The sequence below is a fragment of the Meriones unguiculatus genome, chromosome 3 (assembly GCF_030254825.1).
Source record: "Meriones unguiculatus strain TT.TT164.6M chromosome 3, Bangor_MerUng_6.1, whole genome shotgun sequence".
In the NCBI taxonomy this organism is placed as follows: Eukaryota; Metazoa; Chordata; class Mammalia; order Rodentia; family Muridae; genus Meriones; species Meriones unguiculatus.
Window position 1 is genome coordinate 31360671 of NC_083351.1, and position 26999 is coordinate 31387669.

At 51.3% G+C, this 26999-nt stretch overlaps 1 protein-coding gene and 1 long non-coding RNA gene across 4 annotated transcripts; one reads left to right on the plus strand and one right to left on the minus strand.

Annotated features, from left to right (window-relative positions):
• Window positions 1–2021: 2021 nt before the first annotated feature.
• LOC110552935 (uncharacterized) lies at window positions 2022–6420 on the minus strand. 2 transcript variants are annotated; one of them, XR_002476685.2, is made up of 3 exons: window positions 5367–6420; window positions 4407–4480; window positions 2022–2971 (listed from the first exon to the last, which is right to left on the minus strand). It is a non-coding gene; the product is annotated as an uncharacterized LOC110552935 (long non-coding RNA). The 2 variants fall into 2 exon arrangements; XR_002476684.2 differs by lacking the exon at window positions 2022–2971 and adding an exon at window positions 2984–3635.
• Window positions 6421–6632: 212 nt separating this feature from the next.
• Window positions 6633–26762, plus strand: Ipo13 (importin 13). 2 transcript variants are annotated; one of them, XM_021644527.2, is made up of 20 exons: window positions 6633–7342; window positions 9048–9784; window positions 15651–15791; window positions 15910–16051; window positions 16158–16324; window positions 16506–16626; window positions 16713–16860; window positions 17245–17426; window positions 17501–17527; window positions 17728–17862; window positions 18024–18167; window positions 19700–19780; window positions 20312–20449; window positions 20643–20739; window positions 23514–23566; window positions 25632–25698; window positions 25784–25842; window positions 25959–26048; window positions 26327–26508; window positions 26598–26762. In XM_021644527.2, exons 1-20 carry the CDS (start codon window positions 7259–7261, stop codon window positions 26692–26694), a joined length of 2892 nt encoding a protein of 963 aa, XP_021500202.1. In that variant the 5' UTR covers window positions 6633–7258; the 3' UTR covers window positions 26695–26762. The 2 variants fall into 2 exon arrangements, 1 of the variants encoding a protein (XP_021500202.1); XR_009590654.1 differs by lacking the exons at window positions 23514–23566; window positions 26327–26508; window positions 26598–26762 and having other exon boundaries at window positions 6636–7342; window positions 25959–26038.
• Window positions 26763–26999: the final 237 nt, after the last annotated feature.

The following is a 26999-nucleotide window of genomic DNA, read 5'->3' on the forward strand; positions in this document are numbered from 1 at the left end:
GTTCACTTCACCTGGGAGTGTGGTTCTTGGTCCCACTCACTTCTCCACGCCCACAGTCACCTGCTCTGGCAGATGGCCCTTAGTGGTGGCTCTTAGCCAAGGAACCCTAACTTATCCCTGTCCATCGATCGCTGTGGGGTACTGTCTGGCGACTGCTGGGGTCTCCTCTTGAAAAGAAAGTGGAGGAAAAAAGCCTCAAGAGACTTTGAGCCCCTTTTGTTGTTCTCAGAAGGGTCCTACCTTACCTTGGAAGTAGAACCTTCTGAGAAGACCAGTAAAAGCTTGGGCCTTCTCCCCAGCCAAATGCCAGAAAGGTTTCTGGGATACCAATCTGGTCAGGAAGCTTAAGGTGTATGTGGGCTGCAGGGGACACCTTCCACAGCTCACCCAGAGGTCCCATGGAGTCCTCGGCCCCATGTGATGCCGTATTCTGGGTACCTGGGGTAGCTAGATTGATTCCTTTGAGTGTCCCTGGGCTCCGATATCAGGGCTTTCTCAGTGATTTACAACACACTCCACACTTAGCCTTTCTCCACTGCATGTCTCCTCCTCTGTATTCTATATACTGACTGGAATAGAATCACATAAAAGAGAACCGATGTTGGGGCTACGGAGGACAGGGGTAGGGCTGGTCTGACCTTCCTTCTCTAAAAGAGACTTTCCTGATGAAAGTGGCCATCGAAGTCTCTGGACTTCGATGGCCACTTTCTAGAAAACCTACCTTGGCCTTCTGGATCGCACACCCTGCCTTTCCTCTCACTACTCCAGCTGCTCCTTCTGACTATGTCCGGGTTCCTCTTCCTCTCTCTGCATTTTTCTGTGACCCTAGTGCTCTGAAACTGGACATCCTCCCACCCCCACAACATTATCTACTTTCAGGGTTTCAGTCCCCACCTCTGTTAGGTGCTCACATGTTATCTTGATCCTAGACCCTTCTGAGCCCTAAGCCTGCGATCTAATGCTTAGGCATGTATCTTCAAGATCTGCATACCTTCCTGCTACCTTCTGCCCTTCAGCTCTGCTCCCCATCCTTGTGCCCCTCTGTGTGTTTCCCACTGACCACCTTCTCTGCTTTCCAGCTTACCAGCCGCTCCAGTCCCCTCCTCAGCAACCTCTACCTGATGGCACAAGACAGACATTTGGGCACCATCCTAGACTGGCCCTGAAACAATTCCTGCTTCTGTTGGCTGTTCCCTAAAGCTATGTGCTAAAAGTCTATTGCTGAAGACAGCATGCACTTTGGCTTGTGGGACATAGAGAAATGGAGCTTCCGCCCTGCTGGCTAGTCCTAAGCAATTCTTTGCGGGCTGCTGGAAGAGAATTGTCATCAACAGTCTTCTTAGTGGTGAGCACCACAGGGCTGCACTACTGACCTGTCAGGCAAGATGTACCTAGTGGTGAAATAGTGGCAGCTCTGCTGGTGGGGTAACCAACCACTTCCTGGTTGGATGTGAGGCCCACTGCACAGGAGTGGCTGGGAAAGTCACAGGCCCTGATGGGAACCCTACCTCTGTTGTTTGGCTAAGTTGGCGTGATGTGCCCAGCAAATTGCCTCCTAAATAACTATGTTTAAGTCCCTGGAATGGTACTGCTGTGGGTTTTGGCCAGAGAAGCTTTTTTTGTAGTGGGCAGCAGTGACTACAGAGACTCATAACGGGTCAGTGATGAGAAAGAGTGACTGCTGAATGCTCAGCCATAAGTGGGGCCTCTATCTCCCACCCTCCAAAATTCAGGGAAATAGGAGAAGGGAAGCAAAGAATGTAAGTCAGCAGCTATGATTATCTATGATTACAGATAATCCTGTCACTGACCACGGAGGAGGCTGATGAAGCTCCATCTCTCCACGAGGATTTATAGACAACTAATGGTTCATGGGAGAGGGAGAGACATTTTCTTCAGTTGTAAATGTCCATGCTCCTTTAACCAACCCTAGTAAAATACATTGGGACACACACACAAACACAACATGAAAGAAGAAAGGGATTAGTTGGGAAACGAGAAGTATCAGTGGAAAGGAGAGAAACAAGAAAGATGAATATTATTAAAATACATTATAACATTATGAATATATGAAAATGTCACAATGAAACCATTATATATAACTAACATACACTATAAAATCTTGTTTTATTTTTACTCATTTTTGTTTTTTGAGACAGGACTTCTCTACATAGCCCCTGCTGTCCTGGAACTCCACTGTGTAGACCAGGCTGGCCTTGAATTTAGGATTCACCTGCCTCTGTCCCCTAAGTGCTGGGATTAAAGTGTGCACCACCATGCCCACCCTAGAACTTTTTTTTTTTTTTTAAGCTAAACTATATTAAACTCAATCTGGGCTTACTATATAGCCTCTCTCTCTCCTTACGGTTAAACTTTCCCCAACACAGCACCTTCTAGCAGTAGCCCGGTTAGGGAAGTATGAGACAGGCTGCCATCCCATCAGAAGGATCAGAAATTTAGTAAACAGATTAAGATGAGGGCCGGATATGTCATACAAGGCTTTAAGTGCTATACCATAGAGCTTGGATTTTGTCCTGAGGGCCCACTAAGAGGTTCCCAGTGGGTTTGGTTAAAGTGTGTATGCTGCTTGGTAGCTTGTCAATTTGACTCTAGGTTTACCTAGATAAATGGGGAGACTCTCAGTTGAGAAATTGCCTCTACATTATCCTGTGGGCATGTCTTTGAGACACTTTCTTGATTAATGACTGTTGTGGATGGCAAGTAGTCCTGGGTTGCGTCAGCAAGCTGAGCACATTTTGGGAAGTAAGCCAGGAAGCAGTGTTCCTCTGTGGTTTCTTCTTCAGCTTCTGCCTCTAGGTTTCTGTTTCTGCTTCTGCTCCGGCCTTGACTTCCCTCAATGATGGACATGTAACCCATGGTATTATCATAACAGAATGTGTTGGCCACGGTGCTTTCATAGCAACAGAGAAGTAAGCCGAGACAGTTTGCTTCTGAAGGTGGTCATTGGCTCCTGTGTGTGGTGATAAAAACATTAAGGGGAAATCAGGGGTCTCTTTTTTTGAATTGTTATTCTCATTGATAAAAGTAAAATTTTTAAGATTTATTTATTATTTATAATATGTTCTGCCTGCATGTATGCCTGCAGGCTAGAAGAGGGGACCAGATCTCATTATAGATGGTTGTAAGCCACCATGTGGAAGAACGGCCAGTGTCTTAACCTCTGAGCCACCTCTCCAGCCCCTGATAAAAGTAATTCGAAGTGCTGGGTATGGTGGCTCACACCTTTAATCTCAGCATTTGGGAAGGCAGAGGCAGGGGGGATCTTTGTGAATTTGAGGCCAGCCTGGTCTACAAAGCAAGTCTAGGACACCCAAGGCTACACAGAGAAACCTTGTCTCAAAAACAAACAAACAAACACACAAAATAATAATTTTAAAACAGACACAGAAGGAAGCTGGGGGACGTTTTCATTAGCATCAGAGAGAAAAGCAATGGGAGAGAATCTGACAGTCTCAGCAACTGATGGAGGAGGGAGATGAAAAGGAGTCAAAGTTATGCCTTTTGAGTTAGGCAAGGAGGTTGGTAAGCAGCTGAAGAAAGGTGTGCTGCCTGCAGAGAAACAGAGAGAAGGTCCAGCATCTCAGAAAAAGCACGCTTAGGCTCTCGGCCAGTATCTGAAAATGAGATATAAAGAAAAGGAAGAGTTATATTTCCTAAATTACAACTCCACCAGGCAGAGTGAGCGGACTATCTACAAGCAAATGCTGGGAGAGAGGAGCTTCTTGGAGGGCACAAGCCCATTATTCCATTAAGGAGATAATTTCTCTCATCTCCTTAGCTTGGCTTGAATCAGCCTTCCTGAAGGGTGATCTCCTAGCCAGCTGATTGGCAGGTCCAATTAGATCAACTTCCTTAAAGTTCTGTTTCCTTATTCATTCATCATGTGGAGTTGTTGCGGGAGGGCACGGGTAGGCAGGGGCAAGCTTTGGGTGTCAGTTATCTCCTCCCACTGTGTGGGTCCCCTTACTGAACTCAAGTCCTCGGGTTTGACAGGAAGTGCCATTACCTGCCAAGTCAGATCAAAATGTCATGTCCCAGCACTTGGGAGGCAGAGGCAGGGGGATTTCTTAAGTTCCAGGCCAGCCCTCTACAGAGTTCTAGGGCAGCTAAGGCTACACATAGAAAGCCTGTCTTGATAAACGAAAAAACAAAACAAGACAAACAAACAAAAACCCTAAGACAGTTGTGAGACACCATGTGAGTGCTAGGAAGCAAACCCAGGCCTCTGGAAGAGCAGCCAGCACTCTTAGCCACTCAACCATCCCTCTAGTACCATTCAGATGGCATTTTAAATCTTAATGGAGGGGATGCTTGTGATGCTTCCCAGAGTTACAGAAAATGGGAGGGAGGTGGGGTTCAAAGCTTATGATGAGGAAGGGGTTTACCTTCACTGATTCTCCAATCCTGCAATTGACCGTCTTAACAGGAAGAGGGGATGGTGCGGTGAATGAGTCCTTAACTGCAAACAAGAAGAAAACACAGCAGCCATGTTGTGGCTTGGGGGCCAGGTCCTATTCATGTATTATTTCAGTTTGTGCTTCCCTGGGCAAATCTCTCAATCTCTCCCTCGTCTTCAAAAGAAGCCATGGCCTCACAGCTAGAAAGACACGTAAGTTTTTAAGCCAGGTCTAAGTGGAGAAGCTGGGCTCCTTGCTGCCAGCTCTCCACCCTGCCATTCATGAGGTTACTTGGGAGGATTCATATCATCAGGAAACCTTCAGCCAGCAGCAGACCTGGCAAAATTCATTCTAAGGTCTAGAATCAGTTACTTTCTTTTGGTTCCTTGATGCCCTTCTTTCAAAGCCTCCTGCCTTCTTCCCTTTCCTCCACACTGCAGACAGGTTTTTCTAACATGGAAACGCAGTCGTCAGTTCTCACTTGAAATCCCACCAAAGTCTCATACTGCATTCAGGAACACGTCTACACTGCCCTCAACTTCTCTTCACAGCTGTCAACTATCCCTTCCCACTTCCTCACCCTCAGATAGCCCCTTAAACACCGGAAATTACTAGCGTTCTTTAAATGTTTGTTGTTGTTGTTATGAGACAGGGTCTCATAGCTCTGGCTGTCCTGGGACTCACTCTGCAGACTAGGCTGGCCCCAAATTCACATTGATCTGCTTGACTTCTTTAAGCACCCCCCTTCCCCAACACAGGATTTCTCTGTTTAGCCCTAGCTATTATGGGCTTGATTTGCAGACCAGGGTAGCCTCAGACTTACTGAGATCCACCTGCCTCTGCCTGCCACAGCGCCAGGATTAAAGGCATGCTGACCAGCTGTGGTGGATTTCCTTTAGCAGTGAGCCACTCTCCTTTCCAAGCTCTGAGGATTGTTCAAGATCTTACCAAGTTTCTTTTCCCTTGGGGGGCAGTCATCGATCTCCTCTGGCCTCAGCAGCTAATTCTAGAGCCGGCTTCCTCCTTTAAAATACAAGCATAGCCTGGCACGGTGGTGTACATTTAAAACCTTGCATGGTGTCTTCAGCCTTTGTCTTAATCTGCATCCTCCCCAGGTTTACAAAATTTCTGATCCTCCTGATGGTAGTACACCAGTCCGTCTCATACTTCTCTAACTGTTCTACTGCTAGAAGACTCTGTGCTGGGCAAAGTTTATAATCAGTAAGGAGAGAGAAGCCATAGAGTAAGCCTAAATCGAGTTTAAAATAGTTTAGCTTTAAAAAATAAATGTTTTAGGCTGGGCATAGTGGTGCACACCTTCAGCCCCAGCACTCAAAAGGCAGAGGCAGGCGGTTCTCTGTGAGTTCGAGGCCAGCCTGATCTACAAAGAGTCCAAGACATCCAGGGCTACACAGGGAAACCCTGTCTTGAAATTTAAAAAGAACAGAACTTAAGGTAAAGCCATGAGCTACTCTTACTCACATGAAATATAATGAAAACCTTCCCGTCCCCTTTACATAGATACACACACACACACATTGATGTGATTTCCTGGTTGCTCACAAGCTGATCCGCAAGGCTTCCTCCCCACCCCCACCCCCAGACACCAAGTAACTCCCATCTTTTCTCTTCTCTAGCGGGTGCTGACGGTTCACGAACACACACAGTTCCCTGGACCCGACTATGTCCTTGGAGTGAGCAGTAACCGAACTTGACCCTGTCCCTCTATTCTTCAGTTCTGACTTCCAACTCCATCTACAGGCCCCAAGAATCACATCTTCGCAGGAGCTGCACTCCTAGGCGATTTAACGGAGCCAAACGGTCTTGTGCCGTAAGCCGGGAATAGGTTGGGGCGCCACCGGATCCCAAACCACGTGCTCTGAGCCTCCCTCCGCAAGAGCCGCCTTCCGGTCCAGCGAAAAACTACATTTCCCAGGGTGCATAGAGGTGGGTCCTTGCTTCGGGCAGGGGCCCCTAGCGGCACGCCGTTCCGTCGCCTGTTTGGGGGCGCGTGGGCTGGCACGAGGACAGGGCCAAAGACCCGGAATGAGTTTTCGCGTAGTTCCGTCGTGCGGTGCCTGAATGTGCTTGGTCGTGCCGGGTCAGGACAGGCGTGGGTGGGGGCCTGAGTTAGTGGTGCAGGGGACAGGCGCTTGGGACAGCCCGCGTCTTGCTGAGGTCCCCGCCCCGTCCCGGCCGAGCCGGCCCGTCTGTCAGTCACTGGGGCGGAGGCAGCGACCATAGCGGGGCCAGAGCCGAGAGGCGAACAGATCACGGGCCAGGCCAACGGAGGGGATCTAGCTCAGCCCCTCAACTCCACCGACTCTGCCCCAGACTTACGAAACTGCAACCCGTCGCTTCCTTGGACGCCTCAGTCTCCCGCGAAGGGCTCTTTCCCGGGTGATCTCCCAACCCCCTGTCCTCTTAGCATCTAGGAGCTCACCCAGACTAGGGTGTTGTGGGTACAGACCGTTGACCCTGTGACCCCTCACGGGCCAGGGCCTCTGCTTCCCCTCTAGGCCTCCCTTCCCTATGACTTCTGATTCAAGGGACAGAGCCGTGACCTCCCACTAGGACCCTTGCCTGAGAGCACCTTCCTGACGCCTCTCTTTTGGGAGCCGCCTCAGCGGGTCCCCTCCGAAGAGCACATCTTTTGACCTCTGCAAGCCCCCACCCTCCAATCGAGGTGGGCAGGCCTCGGCAGCCATGCCCGCCCTGGGCATCCCCTCATCCCACCGCTTCTTGGGTACTCAAGCCGGGGTCTAGCAGGGGGCCAGCAGCCAAAGGGCTGGGGCAAGAGAGAGATCAGGGTCCACCTCCCTGCCAGGCAGGGAGCAAAGATGGAGCGGCGGGAGGAGCAGCTGGGGGCTCCAGGGGCTGGAGCAGCACCAGCCTTGGACTTCACTGTGGAGAACGTGGAGAAGGTATGAGGGCCTTGGGGTGGGCAGTCCAGTGACAGAGCAGAAGTTCTGGGGACTGACACTAATGGCAGAGCTCAGGCCCGGGCTCAGTGCCCGCTGGGATGATGCCCCTAGAGCACCTGGTATTTACCAGCTCCCTTGGGTAGCCGGCTTGGGCAGCAGTGTTGCAGTGCCTAATGGGCTATTTTTGGCTTTCTGTAGACACAGGTCCCCTTTCCGATAGATTCTCTGGGCTCGTAGGTTGTTCCCCTCAGGGTACTTGATGGGCTTAGACTTATAACAAGATTGGCCCCTGTCCAGTTCCAGGAGAAAAGCAGGAGCAGTTCTAGAGGAAACCAGGAACTCGGAAGATCTGTCACTCAGCAACCCCCCACCTCTACCTTAGAAACCACACTGATGCTGAACCATCCTGGACCTGACTCACTTTGTTTAGTCAAAGGCTCACAAAAATCTCTGGAACTAAAACCATCTGGGCTATGTTTTCATTCATCTTCAGGAAAGGGTCTTTTCCTTATTGGATGGAAGTCGAACTGGTCTTGGGCAGGTGGGAGTGTGGCTGCTCCCTCGCTTTGTGCAGGGGCCAAGGGGCTTGGCTCTGCTGGCAACTTTACAGGGCCCTTCCTTCCTTACCTGCCCATGTGGCTTTCTGCTTTGGCCTCCTTCCAGACGTCTTCATTGACCAGGCCATCTTTTTAGATTCTATTCTCCCAGCAGCCTGGAATGCAGGAACGCACCACTCCCACCCCCATCCCCTCAGGGATGAACAGAGAGTTAGGGATACCTTGCTGGAAAGCAAGGGGCAGTTATCGGAACTCCTTTGTTTTTCTTGAGCTCTGTTTGCCCTCACAAATGTTGAGAATACAAACTGCTTCAATTTTGTGTCTCCTTTTGCATCCCTGAGTGGCTGAAGGGACAGTAGCCATAACTGGCTTTCAGGGTTAATCCTAGTGGAATGGAGTCCATTTAGGGAACCTGGCCCTTGGGGCTGCTCGGTGTTGGCATGGTGGCACATGGTTCCATGTGCTACCAGGGAGATAAGCCATTGTTTTCTTACTGCGTGAAGTCTCCCTGGAGTTGGGCCCAGGGATTCGGCTCCTGGGTAGGCACTGGCTTGGGCTGCTTCTGGCATCATCTGATTGGAGGCTTACGTGTACTCTCTGAAGATGTGCCCATCATCCCTACCAGTGTACCTGTTCCAGGGCTACCTGGCCTGAGGCAGTCCTTCTCAATTTCACACTGGCTTTAGTGCCAGCCTCCGGAGTGACCTCAGGATGATCCTGGGGAGCAAATGGAGTCTGCTTGTGGGAATCAATGGGGCAGCTGTGTCTGGAAGGGCCAGGCCCCTTCAGGCTGTTCTGTACTTGTCTCAAGTTCACATTTATCCCTGTGGAGCCATCCCTTCCTCCTAGGCCTTGCCCTCACATACCTCCCTCTGGGAAGAGCCCAGCCCCCACACCTTTTCTGCTTTCCTGTGGAGAGTCCCTCTCAGAAGCCATTTGTGCTATAAGAAGAAGATACGATAGAGCATGGGCAAGAGTCAGGCTTTCAAGAGGTCAGCTGAGTCCTGAGCTCTCCCTTCCTGCTCACTCTCTCTCCCCCCTGAGTCAGGGAGAGGCAGCCTCTTGAAGGAGCAAGTCCCACGCTCTGTTGTGGGCTCTGGCAGGATCCAGAGTGGCCAACACCTGCTCAATCCTCTGCCGTCCTGCAGGCGCTGCACCAGCTCTACTACGACCCCAATATTGAGAACAAGAACCTGGCTCAGAAGTGGCTGATGCAGGCCCAGGTCTCTCCACAGGCCTGGCATTTCAGCTGGCAGCTACTACAGCCGGACAAGGTGCCTGAGATCCAGTACTTTGGAGCCAGTGCCCTGCACATCAAGATCTCTCGCTATTGGAGTGACATCCCCACTGACCAGTATGAAAGCCTAAAGGCACAGCTCTTCACCCAGATCACCCGCTTTGCCAGCGGCTCCAAAATCGTGCTGACTCGGCTGTGCGTGGCACTGGCCTCCCTGGCTCTCAGCATGATGCCTGACGCTTGGCCGTGTGCTGTGGCAGACATGGTTCGGCTCTTCCAGGCCGAGGACTCTCCGGTGGATGGCCAGGGCCGTTGTCTGGCCCTGTTAGAGTTGCTGACAGTACTACCCGAGGAGTTCCAGACCAGCCGCTTGCCCCAGTACCGCAAAGGTCTGGTGCGGGCCAGCCTGGCCGTGGAGTGTGGGGCTGTCTTCCCATTGCTGGAGCAACTGCTTCAACAGCCCAGCTCTCCCAGCTGTGTGCGTCAGAAGGTGCTCAAGTGCTTCTCCAGCTGGGTGCAGCTGGAGGTACCACTGCAGGACTGTGAGGCCCTCATCCAGGCTGCCTTCACCGCTCTGCAGGACTCAGAGCTCTTTGACAGCAGCGTGGAGGCCATTGTCAATGCCATCTCCCAGCCTGACGCCCAAAGGTGAGTGAGTCTCCAGCTTCCGGGAGAGGGACAGCCCCACCCACCCAACACTAATGGAGTGTCTGTCACACACTTTATCCTATGCGGGAGACAAAAGCAAGGATGCCGAGGAGACACGGTCCCTGTCCACACGTTTAGAAAGTGAGGCAGACATTCAACAACTAATTATCTGGTAGACTTTTAAAATATTTGCCTCTTCTCTTTCCCTCAGACAGCCGCTGAGCCCTGGCAGTTCTGCTCCCGAACCATATTGCAGATCTATTATTTTCGGTTTCTGCTGCTACCCCCCTGGCCCCAGCTGTCATCTCTTTTCCTGGATTTTAGCACAGCTTTCTCATCAGTCCCCTGCTTTTTCCCCTCTTGTACCCTTAATCATCCCAACAGTCAGAGTGACTTTCTGAAAACGAGGCTCTAATCTTTCTGACCAGTGGCTCTCCTCTATGCTTCAAGTTCAGAATCATTAGCGTAGTCAATGAAGATGCTTCCACAATGAAGCACACGTGAACATGGCACACTCCTGACCTCCTTTGCATTTATACTGTTTTTTTTTTTGTTTTGTTTTGTTTTTTTTTCCTGTTCCTTGCCAGCCCCTGAACAGGTGCTTGGCACATCAACTTATATTCCATCTCACTTCCATAGAGAAGTTCCCAAGGGTTCTTAAGACCAAGCTTGGCCTTCTCCACTGTATTATCTCAGGGCTCTTAGCAACATCCCTGGTTTTCCTTCCTGGCCTGTAATGTGATCCCTTCTTAAGTCTCTGTGCGTCTCTCCATTAGCCACTCAGCTGCAAGGATGCAGACTGTCATGTTACTTTATCTCATTGTGCCTGGGAAGTGGAGTGTCCACCAGTTTTTGAGTGGATGAAAAATGGGAGTTGCCTGGTGAAGGGAGGGCTTGGGGTGGAGGAGATTTGGTGAAAGGGAATGTCTCTAGCTTCCAGAACCACAATAGGCACTAAACCCTAAAGTGCACATTCAAAGATCAGAAAGAAGGTGAATGTAGTGAAGTGTGCATTTGCCAGGGACCTGCTGTGTGGTTTTTTTGTTTGTTTGTTTGTTTTGGGGGGGGTTGTTTCAATACAGGGTTTGTCTGTGTAGCCTTGGCTATCCTAAACTCGACTTCTAGACCAGGCTGGTCTTGAACTCACAGAGGTCTGCCTGCCTCTACCTCCTGAGTACTGGGATTCCGGGCATGTGCCACCATGCCCGTCTGACATGTGAAGGTTTTAACTCGTCGGGTCAGCTGCTCACAGTCTGGTGAGCACATGAGCTGGCAACTACCATTCAATACTAACGGAGAGAGCAGAGGCTCTGGGAACCCAGTCGAGGCATTTACCTCAGTCTGAGGTATGTGAAAGCCTTCCCAGAGGAAGTGATGACCAAAGCTGTGTGAGAGTTAGTCAGATACAGTTGGTAGATTTGGGGAGGACATCCCAGACAGATGAAAGCATTCAAGCAAAGGTGAAAGATGTGAAGGAATTAGTGATGGCTTGTAAATTACTACAGATGATGAGATAGCAGGGCCTAATGGCTGGAGCTGTAGGAGGACCAGGTTCAAACCATATGGGACCTTGTCAGCCAAGCTTGAGGTTTTGTTTTTTAAATCTTTCATCCTGGAGATGGTATAAAGTTAGTAAAGGATTTTATACAGAGGAAATGGTCCGTTGAGATCCTTTGGGGTATAAGTTGGGCTGGAAAGAACAAGATTGGAAACTTGACCCCGACCCTTCAGAGAAAGGGTTTTGGGAATCTTGGGTAGAGGTGGAGGGGAAAGCTACTGAAAGCTGCGTGGAGGAGTAGCTAATGGCTCAGGCCTTGTGAATAGTCATGTCTGAGTTTGAATTTCAGTTTGTTTACTAAATGTGAGACCTTTGGTAAACCACTTCTAAGCAAAAAGGGAGGCAATCATACAAAACACAGAGTAATTGCAGTGCTTAGATCAGTATGATGTGCACAGGGCCAGCCCTCAGCATTCAGTAAAGCGGCTTTCCATTCCTTGAGTGATGGCTGCTCTTTTGTGGCCCTTACTCAGGGTGGGAAATGAGCAGGGCCTGTTAATGGGTATATGCTATGCATGGGCCACATGCTTGAAATTAGGGGCTGTTTGTATGACGTTTCTGGCCTTCCACCATTTGTGAGAAGTTTAATGGTTAATGTTTTGTTTTGTTATTTTTTTTTTAAAGAGAGAAACAGACAGTTACTGTTAAACAGATGAAAGCTGTTTGTTTTAAGCCAGTGAGAAGTATGAAGTGTTACAGGCAGTGGGCCAGAGCACGCGCACGCACAGACACATAGGTGATATGGTTGATCGCTGTTCTTTAAAACTTTAAAAAGCTGTGCATAGCAAGGCTCAGTAGTAGTGCGCTTGCCGAACGCGCATGCGCCCTAGGTTCAATCCCACTACTAAAAAGGAAAAAAAAAAAACATATTTTGGTGTGAAGGTTAAAGGAGAGAGCGTGGCTGCCAGGTACTCCATAATATCGTGTGTATTTCTTAATCTTGGCTATTCTCATTGCAAGGACGGTTAGTAAGATACACCTGCTCCATAGCATAGGCTGCATAACGAGTCTCACATCAGGGTTCTGGTGGCAGCATGATGCTTAAGTGCTGGGTGGGCTCAGGCAGTGTCTAAAGAGAATTATCAGGACAGGTACTGGGGTGATGTTAGGTATCCTCGAATGCACCTGAATTTACTCACTCAGCCTGTCTCGAGGGCTTTAGCAGGTAATTGATGCCCCTTCTCTTCTGAACGAATGAGCAAGCAAGGGGCCAGTGAGGGAGCCCATAGCCTCTCAGGCACCCATTGGTTGCAGCCCCTTGGTTGCTTAGCAACTCTTCCCATTTTCTCAGCTCTGCTCCCAGAGCTCTAATTGTAGGTCTGGGCTGAGCTCAATGTGAGTGACAGCCAAGACACCCCAACAGCTCTACTCCAGCTGCAGGAGCTGACCATCTAGAGCCAGGCCTCTGGAACCTGCCTTAGCCAAGTCATCTTCTTAGGCCTCCTCCAGCAAGTCTGGAAACCTCCGAGGCCTCAGGCTTGTTCTGTTTGCTGAGAGGTCTCAGCATGTGTGGTAGGAAATCTACATAGGCAGTTTCCCTGTGGGTGGGCTACAACAAGCTAGGAGTTGGCACCTGGATTCTGCCCTGTCCAGTCTAGTTTGCTATATTTGGCTTAGGAAAGTGACCTTCAGTGACTGATTCCAGGGTAATCCAGTCTCTGAAACTAGCACTCCCTCTGGCCAAGTTGTTTTTTTTTTCCCCCTTTTTCTCTATACTTGCTTCAGCTTCCTGGCTCTCTCCTTTGAAACTCCCTCCCCAATTCCTTCTTTTGTTTGTGTCTGTTCTGTTTACTGTTTGTTTGTTTTTCAAGATAGGATTTCTCTATGTAGCCCTCACTGTCCTGGAACTCAGTCTATAGACCAGGCTGGCCTCAAATGCAGATCCTCCTGCCTCTGCTGGGATTAACGGTGTGTGTTGCCTCTGCTGGGATTAACGGTGTGTGTCACCACACCCAGCTGGGGCTGGAGATATTAACCAAGATCTGCACAGGTCCTCTGCAGAAATTGTGACTGGCTCCAGAAGGGAAGCAGATCTAGAGCAGCTTTCTCTAGACTTTCTCAGTTTCTAGACTTTCTCAGTTTGAACTGAGTCCAATTTGCTGTTTGTTGAACAATACTCTGAGCCCTTCTAGCTTATGTTGTCCTTGATTTAGCCTATCTGATGCTTAAATCATAGTAAAAGCCTTTCCTGCCATCTTCTGTCTGCATGAATTGGCAGGTAGAGGGTACTGTAGAAGACAGTGGGGATGCTATGGCCTTAGCCTCCATCTCAACTGCTAGCGAGTTTATGGGTCATAGCCTTGGCCCTGCCCCTGACTCTTTGTGCTATAGAGCCTGGCCTGAAGGTACCCATTGTCTGGTGGTGCAGCCTGTGTCAGGATCCTGAGACTGAAGTTATCCCAGCTGTCCCCAGGCAACACCCCCTGGGGCTGTCTCTGAACTGGGGGTGTTCTGGTATGAATAGCTTTTGCGAGCAGAATCTAGAATGGGGTTGTGGAGAAGGAAGTCCACCTTCCTACTCTGGCTGCTCTTTATGCCCTTCGTCTTCTCGCTATGGTCCAGATGGTGTTGCCTGTCAACTTGCTTAGGGAAAATCCAGGAAGCATGGACCCTTTAGTCCCTCTTCCTGCCATACATAAATTGTTACAGTGACACTGGTTGACATCATAGAGGTCCCAAACATTTGATCTTCTCTTAGAGTGTGGCTTCCTCTGCTTTATCTTATCTGCCCAGAGTGGATGGAGTTAACCTCGTCTCTGTCCCCTTTGTGTCCTGGCTTTCTCTGCCTGTCCTTGTGCTTCAGGATGCTGACCTGGACATTACGTCTCTCTCACTCCTGGTCAGCTTTCCTCCTGGTCAACTCTTACTAACTTCTATACCTTCGGCTACCAGCTGATGACTCCTGAATCTGTGTCTTGCTCTGGCCTGTCCACTGGGCTTGAGGGTTTCATGTCCTCATCCTTCTAAACACTTCTACTTGTCTGTCTTATCTAATGCTGAGCTTTACCGCTCATTAAAGTTGTTCCTGCGCCTGCCTGCCTTCTCCATGTCTCAGTAGCTTCCAGCTTTACTTACTTGGAGAGTTGTCCTTTGTAATCAGCCAATCACTTTGTACTGTCCATTTTACCTCTTAAAAGTTCATCATCTAGTTCACTGCCATCCTGCCACCAGACACAGGAGTTGGGATTTGGTGGATGCCAGTGGGAACTGATGCTCTTATGAGCTGTCACTACCTTCCGAAGTCCTCATTAACGGTGTTCATGACGTGGCCACCTTTGTCCAGGATCCCTTGACACTAGCTATGTTCCTTTCTGGGGCCAGGATAACAAAGTACCACAAACTGGTGGCTTTGAATGAGAGAATTTGCCTCACAATTATGAGCGCTAGAAGTCTGGAATCAAGGTGTCAGCTGAATTGTGCTCCCTCTCAAACCTGTAGAAGACTTCTCTGTGACCTCTTCCTGGCTTTTGGTTTGCTGGCAGCTTTTGCATTCCTTGGCTTGCAGGCCCACAGCTTGAGCGTTTACCTTTCTCTCTACTTGGCATTGTCTCATGATGTCTCTGTCGTTACATGGCTGTCTTCTAAGGACACAAGTCATACTGGATTAGTAGCATGCTTCTTCTAGTATGCCTTTATCTGCAATGATGCTTTCTCTAAGTTTCTGGGTCCTGAGAGGTAGGATGCCAACATTATCTGTTTGTGCACACCAGCCTCTGTGTTGTTTCTAAGGAGCGGTCTGCCTTGTATTTTGAGACTGGATATCTCACTGGCTGGAGCTTACAAAGTAGGCTAGGCTGGCAGGGTAGCAACCCCCAGAATTCGCCTGTCTCTGTCTCTCCAATACTGGCATCACTAGTACACCCAGCTTTTTTGACATGGGTTCTGGAGATCAAGTTCATGTCTTCATGATTGTACAACAGGACTGTCTTCCCAGCCCTTCTAAATACCTTCCTAGGAGATTTTCAACCCATAACAGTCTGCGCTCTGGGCTTCCAAAAGTCATGTACTCTTTCACACAAAAATACCTTCTCTTCCTCCTGATTCCCTCCAAAGGCTAACCCATGCCAGCATCAACTTCCAGGCCTGCTGTAGGTGCTTCAACCTATAACTCGCAATTCTTGTGCTTCCTGCCCAGAGCTCTCCTGAAGACCTCTGACCTCATGTTCTCAGCATGAGCAGCATCAAAGCAGCCTTGGCCTCCTTTCTATAGGAGGGCTTTGGTGGAAAGCGGGGGGTTGTGCCTTTCTCTCAAAACTTGTGGGGATGGGCAGACAGCTCTGATGGTCCCCCCTTACCTCCTGCCTCTAGGTACGTGAACACTCTCCTGAAACTCATCCCGCTGGTGCTGGGACTGCAGGAACAGCTTCGACAGGCAGTGCAGAATGGGGACATGGAGACCTCCCACGGCATCTGTCGCATCGCTGTGGCCCTGGGCGAGAACCACTCTCGGTAGGGAGTGGGGCAGCTGCTGTGGGATGGCCAGACCTATAAAGGTTAAAATTGTGGCCCCTCATTGGGGAAGTACAGTGAGCTAACTGTCCCCCTGCTCCCTCCTCTCCTTCCCCAGGGCCTTGCTAGACCAGATAGACCACTGGCAGAGCTTCCTGGCGCTCGTCAACATGATCATGTTCTGCACGGGCATCCCTGGCCATTACCCTGTCAATGAGACCACCAGCTCCCTCACTCTCACCTTCTGGTACACACTGCAGGTATGTCTGTGTGACCATCAGACCAGGCCATCATGGAGGAAGGTGGACCACGAGCTTCTGTGGCTGCTGGTGAAGTGTCTAACCGTCTTCCTTGGCTCTGTCTCAGGATGACATTCTGTCCTTTGAGGCAGAGAAGCAGGCTGTGTACCAGCAGGTGTACCGACCAGTCTATTTCCAGCTGGTGGACGTGCTTCTGCACAAGGCCCAGTTTCCTTCTGATGAGGAATATGGATTCTGGTCCTCGGATGAAAAGGAGCAGTTCAGAATCTACAGGTGATGGTGGCAGGCCAGCCCTAATGAAATAAAGAAAGAGGCAATAAGCAAGGCCTCCTAATTTCCAGGGCTCCTTTCTCTAGCCTTTAAGCAATTTTGCAGGGTCATGAGGGTCCCCGGGTAGGCTCCTGGCCTGTGTTAGAGATATAGGCAGTATAAAAGACCTTTATCTGCTTTTCAGGGTGGACATCTCAGACACGCTCATGTATGTCTATGAGATGCTGGGGGCCGAGCTGCTTAGCAGCCTCTATGACAAGCTAGGCCGTCTGCTCACCAGCTCAGAGGAGCCCTACTCCTGGCAGGTACCTCACAAACCCGATTCCCTCTGCCCTCCCTAACTTGTTGCACCCTCCTCGTAAGTCAAGCCAGTGGCATCCTCTTTCCGCAGCACACAGAGGCCCTGCTTTATGGCTTCCAATCTATTGCGGAGACCATCGATGTCAACTATTCTGACGTGGTGCCTGGGCTCATCGGCCTCATCCCACGGATCAGCATCAGCAACGTGCAGCTGGCAGATACTGTCATGTTCACCATTGGTGAGACCTAGCATACATCACTGACCACATTCTCAGAGCCACAGCATGGCTAGCCTGTCCAAATTGAGAGAGATACATCCCTCCCCAACCACCACCACACAGTTGACATTGCAGCCGACTCACTGTCCTGGCAAGTCTCAGGCTCCCTTCTGCAGTGTTCTGAGCTGCCTCTCGGTGCCAGTTCACTGTCGTCAGACAGGAGCAGCAGTACTGGGTCTGTTGAGTAACCCCTTTCTGCCTTTCCACGGTGAGGCTCACGCTCGAGCACCAACGTCTTTGCCCACACAGAGTCCTCCGAGCACCCTGGATGTACATGGGCTGTAAATTAAGCAGCCCTAACGCCCGGCCTGCCTCAGAGAGCCTTCTTTTTCCCCACCCCCCCAGGAGCTCTGTCGGAATGGCTGGCAGACCACCCTGTGATGATCAACAGTGTTCTGCCCCTTGTGCTGCATGCCCTGGGCAACCCTGAGCTGTCTGTCTCTTCTGTGTCTACCCTCAAAAAGATCTGCCGGGAGTGCAAGTATGACCTGCCGCCCTATGCTGCCAACATTGTAGCTGTCTCCCAGGTATGTGGGGCCCTGGGTGGTGCTGGGCCCCAGAGGTTCCTGCTTTACACTGATATGCTATTCTCTACCCCCAGGATGTGCTGATGAAGCAGATCCACAAGGTATGGCTCCAGCTTTCTAGGGGTCCCCTGGGGTGGTGGGGAATGGCTCCCCCCTAAATCCTGCCTTTTCCCTTCTTCTCCCCCACCCCCACTTACCCCTTATTCTCTGTTCTTATACCCCTTCCCGAGAAGCCCACTGCCCTATCTACCCACAAGCAGATGTGGTCAGGATGGACCATCCCTGTTCTCTGCTCCCACAGACAAGCCAGTGCATGTGGCTAATGCAGGCACTGGGCTTCCTGCTGTCAGCCCTGCAGGTGGAGGAGATCCTCAAGAACCTGCACTCACTCATCTCTCCCTACATCCAACAACTGGAGAAGTTGGCAGAAGAGATAGTGAGTGAGCTCTGGGGACCTGGGGCAGTGCTGGGACCTAGGAGCTTCTCTGTGGGCCCAGGTGTGGACATGTTGGAATGGGCACTCAGGTCTGGTGTTGAGTGATTTGGCCCCTAGGCTGGGCCCGGGAGATCTGGAGCCTGATTTGATTCTCCCCATAGCCCAATCCCTCCAACAAGCTGGCCATTGTCCACATCTTGGGGCTTCTTTCCAACCTCTTTACCACACTGGATGTCAGTCATCATGAGGATGATCACGAAGGCCCTGAGCTCCGGAAGCTGCCAGTGCCACAGGGACCCAACCCGGTAGGTGACATTGTCTTTGCCACTACACCTTTCCTTGTGGGAATGTCTTTGTCACTCTCCAAGTCTGTAGGTAGTGTTGTGTTGCTTCCTGACCCCACAGAGGTCCAATATTTGGTCCTTTGACCCTCCACTTTATATGTGGCCATGTCATTGCATCACTCATGTAGATGATGCCTCAATCCTGTAGACAATGCTTTCCTGGTCCTCAGCCCAGCTGGGGGTGATGTCATTGAGGTGATGTCATTTGTCCCCACCCCCCAAGGGACACCAACATTAAGCTGTATTATGAGCTCATGTCCAAGCCCTTTAGGGCCTCCTGCTTCCTCATGCACTGCCCCCTGCAGGCACTCAGGAAGCACACGTGTCCACATGCAGCAGCTCTTGCCTTCAAGTTGCCCCCGTTGAGAGGAAATGCACAGAAGCGAGTCCTGTAGAATGGAGCTATAAGTTCTGTGACAGCTTAGGCATGGGTTTGGGCCAACCGCTTTGCTTTTTCAGTTTTGGGTTTTGGTTTTTGTTCTGAGACAGGGCCTTGCTAAGTAGTCTTGGCTGGCCTGGAACTTACTGTGTAAAGATGGATGGCCTTGAGCTCAGAGATCATCCTGCCTCTGCCTCCCGAGTGCTAGGATCAAAGGCATTTGTAATTTGATGGTCTTGTTTTTGTGGTGTCAGAGATTGAACCTACGGCCCTGGACATGCTAGGCAAGCTCTCTGCCACCGCTTGACATCCCCAGCCCTTGAAGTGACCTCTTAAAAGCTGTACGATATGGGACAAGCCTCAGCTTCCCTGTCAAAGCTGTGGCCATCAGGGTCTGCTGCTGCTCATCGCAGGACTGCTGGGGCAGGGGAGGCTTGAGTGAGACATGTTGGCCGTCAGCAAGCTCTGTACAAACACCGGGGACTGCTTTGGTCATTGACCTTGCATGCCTCATGCCTTCTCCTGGATAAAAAGGAAGCCAGGGGCCCCCTGGCCTCTGCTCAGCACCACACCTCAGCTTCACTTACCATTTAGGATCTAGGCCAAGCCTGGGCCATCATCATTCCACAGAGCCCCCCTTTTCTTCGATGGCAGTAATCACTCTGCCTTCCCTATCTCCCAGGACCTCAGCCTGCCCTCTGCTCTGCCATAAGCTGCCTGTATCTACGCATCCCGTGGGGCTCCCTACCCCACGCCTATTTGGTGAGACAGCATCTCCTCCCTAGGGGCTAGCCCTCTGCTTTGGGTTTTTTTCTGAGCAGAAATGGATAGAGCAATTTTTGTTTTGTTTTGTTTGTAAAGCTTATCACAATTTTATCAAGAGCTAAGGAAGTCTCCGCTTTGCAGTTCTGAGTCCTCCTCTGAAATGACCTACAACTCAAGATATTTTTCTCTCTCATTCTTGGGGGGTTAAACACACCACCTCTTGCCCCAGGGGTCTTCTGTAGCAAATCGTGAGTGTTCAGCCGAGGGTGATGGGTTGAGCCCTCGTCTCGCCCCCTGCCAGGTCCGTGAGTGAGTGGCAGTGGCACCTCACTCCTCCCTGTGTCTCTAGGTGGTGGTTGTGCTGCAGCAGGTCTTCCAGCTCATCCAGAAGGTGCTGAGCAAGTGGTTGAATGATGCCCAGGTGGTTGAGGTGAGCCCTGACCCCCTCTGTTCCCTGACTGGTTTTGGCCAAAAGTGCCAGAGCGAAGAAGGATTGCCACCTCCCTACTTCCTGCAGTGGTCTGGAGACAGTAAGGAGGGAAGGCTACATCACTGACACAAGAACAGTTGGATGTCTTTGGGGAAGACACCCTCCCAACCCCCACTGCCACCGCCCCAGTATCACAGTGCTGGGTGAAAGGGTAGTAACATCAGGGCCAAGTAACAGATGTCTGTTGTAGCATCGGAGACCTGGCTTTGGTCCCTTTTGAGTTGAGATTTTGGTTGCCCTTACTGTCGCTAGAAAGGAAATGGTAGCGATGTGAGTAATGGGAGTTAAGTGACAAAGTTCGAGCCTGTGCTCCTCTGTGGAAAGCCTTTTGCTCCTTCTTTTCAGGCTAAGGAGTAGGTTATTTGTGATGCTTGGTTTGCAGGGCTTGGCCAGACTTCTGGATAAGGGTCCTTTCTTAGCCCTCCCCACCCCAAGTCGTGCTGACAAGCGCCTCTTTGCTTTCTTCCTCAGGCAGTGTGCGCCATCTTTGAGAAGTCTGTTAAGACACTGCTAGATGACTTTGCACCCATGGTGCCGCAGCTCTGTGAGATGCTGGGTCGGATGTACAGCACTGTTCCCCAGGCCTCTGCTCTTGACCTCACACGACAGGTAAGCCATCCGCTCTGGGCAGTAAGTGCTCTGGATGTCGCCCTACTTAGAGACCTGACCCCAGGTGGGAATGTGTCAGATGGTTGCCATGGCTGGGGTCCCCACCTGTATTCCAGGGATGTTAATCTGTCCCGGTGAGGTGGCCCTCTGGTGGGGCGGACCCCAGCTGACCAGCATCCCTGCTTTGTTGTAGCTGGTCCACATCTTTGCTCATGAGCCTGCCCACTTCCCCCCAATAGAGGCCCTCTTCCTGCTGGTCACTTCCGTCACACTCACTCTCTTCCAGCAAGGTAAGTGCTGATCAGGGTCTCTGCTGCCACCGCCGCTGCCTCCTCCTCCTCTGCTTCCTCTACTGGGGAGCCAAAGCTACCCACTGTGTTCTGGATCCCCTGGTCACATGTGGGACTTGCTGGGAAACTTTGGGGGATGAAGCACAGCACGGTTGTTACCTATAAGCAGTCGACACTGAGGATGAAGTGGGTAAGATGGTGAATGGTGACTTTTTCAGCCCGCCTGCGCTCCGGGCCAGCCTTGATACTGGGGGAAGCTGGGCCGAGACTGAGGGGCTTGGGGCACTAGTCTGGCTCATTGCCTTTGGGCTATCGTGAGAAGCTGGAGGAGCATGGCCCTTGAAACCAGGCAGACCTAGAATCTAAGCTCATCACCACCAAACTAGTTGTGTGACCTTGGGCAAGTCACCGACCTCTGCTGGGCCTCCTTTCCATATCATTTCAGGCATTCTGGTTCCTTGGGTCCTGTTTTGGGCTTTTGCATATGGAGTAATCAAGAGTGCTGGCTCCTTTTCCCATGTCGAAGCTTAGTCCTTTCTGAGCCCAAAGTGCCTGCAGGGGTGGTCCCAGTCCCTCGTTCTGTGGCCCTCTTCCTGGCAGAGTTGGCCCTGGCCTTTGGGCTTCCTGCCCAAGCCAGAGGTTATTCTGGCAATGCTCGTCTGTCATCCTATAAGCTTAGTCTGGATTGGAGCTTTGAGGCCAAGCAGAGACCTCAGCTGGAGCCCCGGGTATCCCCATCTCATATCATCAGTGTCTGGTCCCTCGTGGGCCAGGGAGCAGATCCAGCGAGTGTCCTCAACTCCACCTTTCCTGCTCCTTTTACCCCCTTCCTGGATGAGTCCCCGTGATCTGAGGTCTGTTCATCCCTCAGGGGATTCGCTCCTCTGCTCCATGAGCCCCTCTTCATTTTAGGCTCTGCCTCACCTGAACTCCATAAACTCCCATGTGCACATCTGTCCCTTTCTCCAACCCGTCCAGCATACAGCAGTTATATACTCCATAAAAGGCTAATATCACTTTTCCTGTCTGGCCTAAAAGCCTTTCAAATGTTGCCCGTTGCCCTCAGTTACAGTCATATTCCCATACGACCAAGCTCTGGTGTATCTCCAATGTTCTCTCACAACGGGAGCAATCCCGCCACACTGACTCTTTTTCTTAACATGCCCTATTCGAACTCTGCCTTGCTCTTACAATTGTAAAGTGCTATGCCCTTGACTGGGTGAGCTCTCACTCTTTCATGCCTTAGATAGGAGGCAGGAATTATTCCTCAGACAAGTGACTCTCTGGCAGAACTGGGCACTTGTCGCCAGGTGCTGAAACTGCACCCTACAGACACTGCTGATAAAGCACAGGTCACATAATGAAAAACCCCCATGTCTGTCATAGACTGCACCCTCTAGGGGCAGGATTGCATCTCCTTTGCTGCATTCCCTGTGTCCAGACGGAGGCCAGTCTCAACCACTGTTGAATCAAAGAGGGCTCCCTGCCTTCAGAACCCTTCTTCCACACTGTGTGGCCCAAGCAGGCAGGGAACTGCACACCAAACCCACCCTTCTACAGCGGGACCCAGGCATATGGTACATCGGACATTTCCGGGCCCTGAGTAGCACAGATTTCAGAGCTCAGAGGATCAGACCTTAGGTGGTGGTTCCTAGTAGCCCGGAGGAGGAAGCGAAGGAGCATTAAGTGTCACAGGTGGGGAGACAGAACATCTGTGGCTTACACAAGATCACACAGCTACTCAGTGGTGCCTCAGGCAGCTCCCTTTCTGCCGCACGCTCCTGGGAGTGGAGCAGCCCAGGCAGGAGCTACAGGTGCGTGCCTTGCTCTTGCCCCAGGAATGGTCAAAGCTGAGACAGGGATGGCCAACGTTGTTACTTGTGGGGGTTGTTGGTTGTCTAGTTGGGCAGGATGGTCCCCACACCTGTTTTGCTGTCCCAGTTTGAGGCTCCCTCGGGCCCTGCCCTCCCACCAGGTCATGGGGTGACACACTGACTGGTCTCCCCTGTTAGCATGTCCAGATACTAGGAGCTGTCCTTAGCCCTGAGTTTGCCTGTCTCCTAAGTCTGTGCAAATGGAGGGACTTTGCAGGGATGGGGCACTCCTTCATGGCGTTATGGTGCGGTTTATTTCCCTGGCCCTACTGATGACTTGACTGGCCAGCCTCCTAGCACCCAGGGCCCTGCTCTACCCAGATAGGAGTTCTGTAGTTTAAGCAAACCACAAAAGTGTTCCTTGGCTAGGCCAAGAGCCCTAAGGCCATCAAACGAAGGGGACACTTACTAAGCTCTCATGCCCTGGGCTTTCTAGGGCCTGAGCCATGCGTTAAAATGAAGTGCTGTGGAGCAGCCTGCAGCCAGCTCTGCTCTCCACGTAGATGGCTGCGACGGGGAGGTATATGCCAAGAAGCAATGTAGGGCTACCCCAGCCGAGCAGAGCTACATCAGGGGTGTGGGGACTGTTTCCTCAGCTCTGTGGAATCTAGAATTGTTTGCGCACCAAGAGATCACTGGGGGACTGGCCTGAGGTGGAATGGGGGAGTAGGTGGAAGGCCCCTGGGGGGAGCTGGGGCAGGCCCGTCCTTCACTTTGCCGTCTCTTTCTGTTGGGCTTCTCCCAGTTCATGGTTTTTGTATGTTTTGTTTCTTTATCTTGCTTCCTGCTGCTCATGTGCCCCACGCTGTCTCCTGCAGGCTCTCAGTCCCACATAACTATATGAGGTTGAGTTGCTGTTTGTATAATTTTTTCTTAAGTTCCATCTTTATTATATTTTAGGGCCCAGGGATCATCCTGATATTGTTGATTCATTTATGCAACTCCTGGCACAGGTGTGTTTTAGTTTTATTCATTCACGTTCTGTTCTCTCTCTTTCTCTTTCTCTTATGTTGAAATTCAATTTAAGCCTATTTTTAGCTTTCTGTTGACAAATTTTTTTTTCTGTTCAGTTGAATAGAGTTTCTTCATCTGTTTCCGTGGAAGTTGACAACCCAACATCCCCCTTTAGTGCCCCTTTGCCTCAACTAGCTCAGTCACCTACAAAGACCAGAGAGAGGTTGAACCTGACGGGAGGGAGTGGGAGGGGAGAGGGTGGTGATATACCCATCAGTTCCTGTGAGGCCAGCTTACCCAGAGCTGGCAAGCCTAGGGCTGAAGTTGAAGGGCCTGGGCTCCACTGTCTCCGTGCTCCCGCCGGGGACTACCTGCCTCAGCACTCCTAGCTTGCTCCTAGGAGGTAGGCTGGGAGGAGGTCCAAAGAGCAGAGCTCAAGGTGAATGAGCACTGTGCAGTCCAGAGTCCATCTGGTGGAGAGATTGTGCCGCTGGAAGTGGGGTGCAGGCTCCACTGTGAGACCTTGTTAGGGTGCATTTGTGTCTGGGGAATGTTTAAGTGTGGTGACCTTATTCTGTATGTTTGGAGTTTGGTTTCAGAAGGGGACAGAAGGCATCTACTGTGAGTAGGGTGTCCACGGTGCTGGACATGGAGATAGGCGTGAAACTGATGTGGTGTGTGAGAAGGGTGGCCCTTACATTGTGTGAATGTTGACATGTGACATGTTAGACGGTTGTGGACATTGAACATGGATATGTGTTGGCTGTGTGTGTGTGTGTGTGTGTGTGTGTGTGTGTTTGGGCTGGAAAGATGAGTTTTTAATGGGAATAAGAATGTGTTGTGAGTTGCTGGCATGCCTACCATGAATGAACGCGGCTTGTAGGTGAGTGTCAGGCTATGGGCGGGTGGAGGCTAGCGTGGTGAGTTCTATGTTGGAGGGCCCCTGTGAGTTGGAAGGGTTCTGTGAGTTGGAGTAAATGGGGTACCATTGTGCTTGCTCATCCCATAGACTTCACTGAGTTTGTAGTAATGCTGTGACTGATAGGATATGAGCACATGCAGTGGGGGTTCTTGCTCTCCTAGAGCCTGTAGTCTGGTAGGGATGTGGGGAAAGGAGTGAAGAATGAGGCTAGTCTGGCCCTGACGTTGTGTGTGTGTGAGTATCTGTAAGGGTATATGGTTAGCAAGAAGGCTGTTTGAGTGCATTTGTACACATGCTGGAGTGGTGTACTTGTGGGAGAGGGCTGTGAGTGTGTGGACGGTGTGGGATGTGTGAGGGTACGACAGGTGTGTAAGGAGGGCATTTCAAGTCGGGGTACATGTAGGGCTCTTTGCACTTGAATAAACACGGGGGTATTCAAGTGGGTATTCATGAGGGGTTGGAAGGGTCTATGTTGTGCGCTGGGGCCATCACTGGAGAACAGCAGTGTTTAAGGACGGCTGCAGCTGTGCGGAACATCTTCTGTGACTCAAGGGTGTATGTGCTAACCATGTCTGGTAGCACTTGGGGCAGGCCATCTGCCCTCATCCCTCCCTTTGCTACCCCCATGGCATCACTGGCTCCTAGGATGGGGATGGCTGAGAAGCCCTGGACAGAGCATCCGGTATTCCTCTTCTTGAGGAGCTGGGAAAATGAAAGGAATCTGGGGAGGGGTTGGGAGCGTGGTGCTGGGCTGGAGCTTCCGGTCCAACTGCTAGCTCTCTCTGCCACCCTCTCACAAACCTGAAGGGGCCTGCACTTCTTTTGTGATTCCAAACATAGTCCCTATGGGCTGCCTGGAGACTTAGGGAGGGGAGAAGGGAAGGTGTTTGCTTAGGGAGTGATTAGAACCTAAATTCTCTCTCAGACCTGTGCATTCAGATCCAACTACTTGTACAATCAGCATCCCTGGGGCAGCTTCTCACTTGACTGAACTCTGTGGTGATGTGGGTTTCCCAGAGGTGTCTGGGTGGCATCCTGTACCTGCAGTGTGTGAAATTAGGAGCTTGGGTGGCAGGTGAGTGGGGGGGGGAATGGTCCTTGGAGCTGGCTGGGGCTGGGCTCACCAGCTCCACCTCCTGCAGGCTTTGAAGCGGAAGCCAGATTTGTTCCTGTGTGAGCGATTGGATGTCAAAGCTGTGTTCCAGTGTGGTAAGTGGGGCCAAGTGGAAAGGTGGGCGTGGGGTTCCCCTGCCATGACAAGACCTCATCTGAGGTACCTCCACTTCTCTCACAGCCGTGCTGGCCCTCAAGTTCCCTGAGGCACCTACTGTCAAGGCCTCCTGTGGCTTCTTTGTGAGTCCCACACTGAACCCCCTCCAGAACTCTGAGGGTTGGGGTGTGGCGCAAGGATCTCGTCCTCAGGGAGAGGTGGGAAGGAGCTGGGGCTGACAGGCATCTGTCTTTTGCAGACAGAGCTGCTGCCTCGGTGTGGGGAAGTAGAAACTGTTGGGAAAGTGGTACAGGAAGAAGGCCGTATGCTGCTCATAGCAGTGCTGGAGGTGAGCTGGAGTGAGTGGTGGTTTGGATGTGGGGAGAGTATCCCTGCTGAGGCAGCAGGGATTGGGGAGGGGGTAGACGAGTCTTTGGTTCCCGGAACTCTCTGACTCTGTTTCTCCCATGATTAAATATGTCTGACCTTTCTGTGAGGACCAGCTGGCTCTCAAAAGACTGCTCACTCACACAGCCTGGCTGTGGACCTGTCCCAGAGAGCCCACAAGATGGCTAGGACTCCTTGCTACAGAAAGTCTCTGATGTACTGAGAACCCCTCTTCCTCAGGCCATCGGGGGCCAGGCCTCCCGCAGCCTTATGGACTGCTTTGCCGACATCCTGTTCGCACTGAACAAACACTGCTTTAGCCTCCTGAGCATGTGGATCAAGGAGGCACTCCAGCCGCCTGGTTTTCCATCTGCCCGTCTCAGCACCGAGCAGAAGGACACCTTCAGCCAGCAGATCCTTCGGTGAGCAGAGCTGGTGTGGGTCTGAGCTCGTGTATGGAGGTGACGGTGTTGGTAGACCACATTAATGTGTTCTCCTTTCCCTCCTCCAGTGAGCGAGTGAACAAGAGACGGGTGAAGGAGATGGTGAAGGAATTTACACTGCTGTGCCGGGGCCTACATGGCACAGACTACACAGCTGACTACTGAGGGACACCTCTGTCCCACACGCCCCTTCTTACCCCTTCCTGTTCCCAAAGAGTAAACCTGGACTCTCAGTGCTGCCTCTGCTTCCTTTCTGCTTCCACCATCGCCTAACTGGACCCAGGCCTGATGGAAGAATAGAAGGATGCTCGGACCCAGGCCTTGGCGAAGAATAGTGGGGGCATAGGGTGGGTGCGGTTAGCATAGCCTTTAACCCCAACACTTGGGAGGCAAAGGCAGACTGATACCTGTGAATTCAGGGCCAGGTTGGTCCACACAGTGAGTTCTAGGACATCTGGAGCTAAATAATG

Bases quoted from the DNA above. Each gene is read 5' to 3' on its own strand.
- Ipo13 (XM_021644527.2), top strand. From the start codon at position 7,259: ATGGAGCGGCGGGAGGAGCAGCTGGGGGCTCCAGGGGCTGGAGCAGCA. The intron at 7,343-9,047 runs GTATGAGGGCCT...GCCGTCCTGCAG, and splicing joins CTGTGGAGAACGTGGAGAAG to GCGCTGCACCAGCTCTACTA. The intron at 23,567-25,631 runs GTGTGTTTTAGT...CACCTCCTGCAG, and splicing joins TTATGCAACTCCTGGCACAG to GCTTTGAAGCGGAAGCCAGA.